The sequence below is a fragment of the Hyperolius riggenbachi genome, chromosome 1 (assembly GCF_040937935.1).
Source record: "Hyperolius riggenbachi isolate aHypRig1 chromosome 1, aHypRig1.pri, whole genome shotgun sequence".
In the NCBI taxonomy this organism is placed as follows: Eukaryota; Metazoa; Chordata; class Amphibia; order Anura; family Hyperoliidae; genus Hyperolius; species Hyperolius riggenbachi.
Genome location: NC_090646.1, coordinates 359,754,523 through 359,760,781, shown reverse-complemented (window position 1 = coordinate 359,760,781; position 6,259 = coordinate 359,754,523). Strand labels below are relative to the sequence as shown.

Here is a 6,259-nt window from a genome sequence, read left to right as displayed (position 1 = left end):
AATTATTTTGAATGCCAGTGATTGGTTGTAGAGAAGTGTATATAAAGCAGAGTTACTTGCATAGTCATTTGTGGGTTTGTAGTAGAGGAGTAATCAGTTCTTTCAGCTGTGTTAGTTTGTACTTTCTGATAATGTATGCTGAAGTTGGTTTAGCTTTAATCCTTATAATTGCTATTATGCAATTAAGAAGAAAAGCTCAAAGGGGGAGGTACTGGGTGCATCCATTGTTGATGGAGCGACAACAGAAGGGTGCTTTCAGAGTGCTGTATGCTGACCTCAGGAGCCATCCAGAAAAATTTTTCAACTATACCAGGATGACAATACCCAGGTAAGCCTAATGTCATAAAATGTAATGTGCCCATGTTTTTGTGTGTGTGTGTGTGTGTGTGTGTGTGTGTGTGTGTGTAGTGTGTTAAAAAGGTTTATATAATTTTTGTAATTTCATTTTATATTACAGTTTTGATGCACTTCTGGATATGTGCCACAGTGACCTATTAAAGCAGACTACTACATTCCGGAACCCAATATCACCGGTTGAGAGATTAGTCATCACATTGCGGTGAGTATGTAATGTAATGTGTTATTGTATGTTAAAGTGAACCTAAAGTCTGGCCCAAAAAAATGAGATGAACTCACACGGGGCTTCCCTCAGCCCCCTGCAGCCGATTATTGTCCTCGCAGCCCCGCTCCTATGGTCCAGGACCCGCCAGGAGGCCGCAATAGCAGCATATGCGGCGATATACAGGCTGGGAACGCGAACACTCACTCGCTTTCCAATTTCTGTCTGCTGGTGACGGCCAAACCGGAAGTGTTCGCCGGCGGGTCCATGGCCATCGGAGCGGGGCTGCGAGGGCAACGATCGGCTGGGGGGGGGGGGCTGAGGGAAGCCCCGGGTGAGTTCATCTCTTTTTTTTTTGGCCAGACTTTAGGTTCACTTTAAGCAAGTGTTCATTTCCATACATGTACATGGTATTGTTTTTTTTTTTGCTTCAAACCATTGAACTGTGTGTGTGTGTATTAGTAGTGCTCCAGTGTTTTGTACTATGGATAGCACAGCTGTGGTCGGCAGTGCTCTACATAGTACATAACCCTTGTGGGTGTGTTGTATTTTTGATTTTGGTTACTTACCTTCAACCCATACAACCGTTATGTACTATGTATAGCACCTAACTGTGGTTAGCAGTGCTCTACATAGTACATGACATTTGTGGGTGTGTTGTATTTTTGATTGTTTTTTTACTTACCTTCAACCCATAGAACCGTGTGTTAGGAGTGCTCCAGTGTTATGTACTGTGGATAGCACAGCTGTGGTCGGCAGTGCTCTACATAGTACATAACCCTTGTGGGTGTGTTGTATTTCTGATTTTGGTTACTTACCTTCAACCCATACAACCGTTATGTACTATGTATAGCACATAACTGTGGTTAGCAGTGCTCTACATAGTACATGACATTTGTGGGTGTGTTGTATTTTTGATTGTTTTTTTACTTACCTTTAACCCATAGAACCGTGTGTTAGGAGTGCTCCAGTGTTATGTACTGTGGATAGCACAGCTGTGGTCGGCAGTGCTCTACATAGTACATAACCCTTGTGGGTGTGTTGTATTTTTGATTTTGGTTACTTACCTTCAACCCATACAACCGTTATGTACTATGTATAGCACATAACTGTGGTTAGCAGTGCTCTACATAGTACATGACAGTAAACTGTAGTATTGGTAACATTTGTTTTTGGGCAATTGGAGTTGATTTGTATTTTAATTTCATTTTTAGATTCTTGGCAACTGGCAACAGCTACACCTCTTTGCACTATCAATTTAGATTGGGGATTTCAACTATTCAAGGCATTGTGAATTCCACCTGTCGTATAATTTGGGCAGTCTTACAACCAAGGCACTTGAAATTCCCGTCTAGTCAAAAGTGGCAAGAAATTGCCGATAACTTCTGGCTTAAACACGGCTTCCCAAATTGCATTGGGGCAATCGATGGTAAGCATGTCCGGTTGATTTGCCCCCCTTGCAGTGGTAGTAAGTACCATAATTACAAAAAATACTTTTCGATAACACTGCTTGCTGTCGTAGATGCAGACTACCGCTTTACATATATAGATGTTGGAAACTACGGCAGCAGCAATGATGCAAGCATATTTGAAAGATGTAAACTGGGTGTACGTCTGAATGACGGAAAGTTGGACCTTCCGCCAGCGAGACCTTGGCCCGGAAGAACCGAACCGAAGCCTTTCACTTTTGTTGCTGACGAAGGATTTGGGTTGAGTGTGAATGTCATGCGGCCATATTCTCAAAAAAAAATGAACTTGCACAAGACTGCTTTCAATAACAGACTGACCCATGCACGTCGTGTTGTCGAGTGCACTTTTGGTATACTCTCCAATAAATGGCGTGTATTTCACACCAGCATGCAGTTACATCCAGAAAACGCTGTGCATGTTGTCAAAGCTGCATGTGTGCTGCACAACTACTTGCGGGACATGGAAGGTGGGATTGTGCCTGAGATTATTGAACATCCGTTGGTACAAATTGCAGGACCAATCCCCAGAGGATCATCTTCAGCACTGAACTTGAGGGATGAGCTGTTATTCTATTTCATCAATGATGACCCACGTAGTTGGCAGTACAAGGACTAAAAACTGACAAGTCCAGAAAACGTTTACATGGGTTTTTTTGCAATAAAAAAATAAATTTCTGGTTATTATATGAAATAAAAGAAGTTACATTTATTTTTCTGTACTTTTCCTCCTTACTTACTACCAACAACATGTATGAAAAAGTTGTACATATGTGTGATATTGTATTTTTATGCTGCGCACACACGTTGATTTTCCCCGCTACATTCGCGTGAACAAATGAGTCAATTGGATTATTTCAAGCATGCTCGATTTTATTTCTAACGGTCCTGCCGTCGATTTTGCATGATAAGTATACAAAAGCAACGTCAGGAATGATAGAAATGCAATTAAGCATGTTTTAAATAATCGACTTATCCATTCGATAATGCGAATCGAGTGGGGAAATCGAAACGTGTGTACACAGCATTATGCTGGGTACACACTAGGAGATTTTCTGGTCTATTCACTGTCATATCGATTATTTTCAACATATCCAATTTGCTTTGCGATCTTTTTCTGAGCATTTTCCGATGCACTGTAATAGGAAATCGATCCGAAAATGCTCGGAAAACGATCGAAAAGGAAATCTAACATGTTGTTCTCCAATTTGTAAGTAAACAATTGGATATAAAAAAACAATACACTTGGGTAAACATAACCTTTCTTTATTTGCTTGTTAAAATTTGCAAATTTTTTTTTTTTATTTAGAGAAATAAACACTGAAATAGTGTCTGCAACAGTGCAAAAGTGTACAGTAACGTACTGTAAGGTATCGAACATTATTAAAATGCAAACATCAGCTGCAAAAAACAGCACAATAACAAAAATAACAACACAATGTCAAATTAGCATAACGCCAAAAATTTTTTGAAGAAAGTGCTACATATACACATTTTTCAGTATTCAAGGTAGGCATTTTTATTGAGTACCCTCTACCTTTTAAATGAAAAGAGCAATAAAAGCATACCAATACCACAAATTACCATAAATATAGCTATAGTGTGTGTTGGGGGGGGGCTCTTAAATTACATAGCGACACATCCTCCTGCTCCTTCCTTTGCTGTTTGTGTCATATTCATGTCGGCGTTCCAGCAACTTGATTGGACCTTGACCCGGACAAAATACACCCTGCGTGCGAAGTACGTCCTTCCCTCTTCACTTCTGGCAGGCAAATAGTGATCGGCTCAGGGGCACGCTGACCCCTCTGACTAATCCGTGATTCGTGTCCGCTCCAGTTCATCAAGCCTCACATGACAATCAATTGACGTTTGGTGTAATGGAGCGCACACAAAGCGCAGATAAGGCACCGTGCTTCTGAGACAATCGCTACATGCCATCCAAAAGTGAAGAGGGAAGGACATACTACGCACACAGGCCGTGGAGGTACAAGCAAGTTACCGGTACATCTGCAAGAATATGAAGCAAATGGCGGACGGTGAAGGGATTGCTATGTAGTTTTAAACCACAACACACTGCAGCTATGTTTATTATCAACCGACATGTGTGATTCTAACATTGCTGTATCCAAATGCACTGAAAAACAAAAAAAACAACCACTACAGGTTTGAAAGACCAGGTAAGGTGTTATCATGACCTGTCTAAAATATCTTTGCTACGGTAAGGGCCAGTTCACATTTGCAGTTTTTAAATAGTAAGTGTTTTCAACAAATGGATCTATTCACAAAAACCCATTGTTAGAGATATGTTCTAGTCCCCCAAATCCTGAAACTGCTACAGTCCCTATTTTTCACATACCATGCGCTTTGTTCTCTCTGTGTAAGACGAGGAAGCATCTTCCGTTGCCTGTTGTACAATTAACGATATGAATTTGTCTACTGAAAACGGATGCAATCATTGAATGATCTGCTCAGTTTTCAGTATGTGAACAGGCCACATACCATCCGGATCAAGTTAATCCAAAACCACATTCACTGACATAAAACGCAAATGTGAACTGGATCTTACTGCCTACATAGAGTTTTGAACAGTTTGGGGGACTGTGAAGCCACCTAACTTCAGAAGCATACCGCTTGGGTAGAGAATGGGAGACGTTAGTCTCTGCCACATGTAACAAAAAAAAGTGGAATGTTGGATACACACGTTGTGGTTTCCCGTGCGAATCGCAGTATCTATTCCATCGATTCGATTATTTCGAACATATTCAAGCGTGTTTCGATAGATAAAGTCGTCGATTATGCATACTTCATATGTAAAATCGACGGCTGTATCCATCGAAACACGGTCGAACATGTTGGAATTAATCGAATCGACGGAATAGATACTGCGATTCGCACGGCACAGCGCAACGTGTGTATCCAGGATAACGCTCACATAAATGCAGGACAGTACTGGTCTTTTTTACCTCAACGTACTAAATATATCTTTCCATATGTGTAAAAACACAAAACCTCAGCATACATAACTGTACAGTGACACACCAAAAAATAGGGATGGACGATGTACATAACAGCAATATAGGTGATCTAGTGTAAAGGGAAACAGGTGAAGTAAAGAAAAGCTCTTGTATATATATTGTGCTTCCACTTGCCTCATACACGCGGATGGCTCACACGCCACCAACCACCACTGCCTGCATCTACGAGAACCGGCTATCGCCACAAACGTCATTGGAGGCAGAGTAGGCTTGGTAAGTGTGCCCTCTATTTCTTCAGCCGCTGCTGTTGAGATACGTAAATAGCTCACTTCTCTTACACTACAGTGCCTCAGACTGATGGAAGAGCAGTGAACCGGTTCTCGTACATGCAGGCACTGGTGGATGGTGGCATGGAAGTGATCCGGGTGTATGTGGCTGGAGGAAGGTCAACGTATGAACAAAAGTTTTTCACAACTACAGCTCTCCGGTTACACAAACACTAGATGTATGTATAAGTTCCAAGAACAAATTATCATGTTATCCGGGTGTACATGAAAAGTAGGTATTTATCAATAAGTTGAAATTGGTGCACATACCACTAACAACTTTATTAACATATTCTAACTCTCCACTGTAGGTAAAATGAACAACAACCCCTAAAACATTTGAAATTTTAAAGATCAGTGAAATAATTGCCTTCTGAGGCACTACTGTCACCCGCATTGCTGTCTTGTTCTTGAAAACCCTGTTGGGCCTGGGTGTAATCAGTTGGAGGGTTTGTGTTTCTTTGAACACTTCGATTTGGTAAATTTTGTGGACTTGGGCAGCCAGACCTTAGCTCTTGCAGAAATGAAGGCATATTAGTATCAGACTCATATGTTTGGGGACGTTCAATAATATCAGGGAAAGAATATGAACTGCTCATGTACTGAAAATTTGAATCCCCACTTTGACTATCACTACGTCGGGGTGGAAAGGATTGAGGACGCACTGTACCACTTTGTGGTTGTTTTTTAAGCTGGGTCTGCTGTGGGTTGTTATCTGAAGACTGTAGATGATATTGCTGATAGGTACGTTGTACCTCAGCATGTGTAGGCACATTTGGATGAGCTGGTTTCAAAGAATACTTTTGTAAATACTGAGCATGCATAGACTGACCAACATTGCCACTATGTGGCACTGCATGTTGTATAGGAGTACTTGAACGTACTACAGGTTGCTCACGATAAATAATAGTAGGAGGAGGTAAACAGGCAGTA

At 41.2% G+C, this 6,259-nt stretch overlaps 1 protein-coding gene across 1 annotated transcript; it reads left to right on the top strand.

The window, feature by feature from the left end:
- Positions 1-247: 247 nt before the first annotated feature.
- On the top strand, positions 248-2,668 carry LOC137550769 (uncharacterized). Its single transcript, XM_068271290.1, has 3 exons — positions 248-328; positions 458-559; positions 1,774-2,668. Exons 1-3 carry the CDS (start codon positions 315-317, stop codon positions 2,642-2,644), a joined length of 987 nt encoding a protein of 328 aa, XP_068127391.1. The 5' UTR covers positions 248-314; the 3' UTR covers positions 2,645-2,668.
- The last annotated feature ends 3,591 nt before the right edge of the window (positions 2,669-6,259 follow it).

Bases quoted from the DNA above. Each gene is read 5' to 3' on its own strand.
- LOC137550769 (XM_068271290.1), top strand. The intron at 560-1,773 runs GTGAGTATGTAA...TTTCATTTTTAG, and splicing joins AGATTAGTCATCACATTGCG to ATTCTTGGCAACTGGCAACA.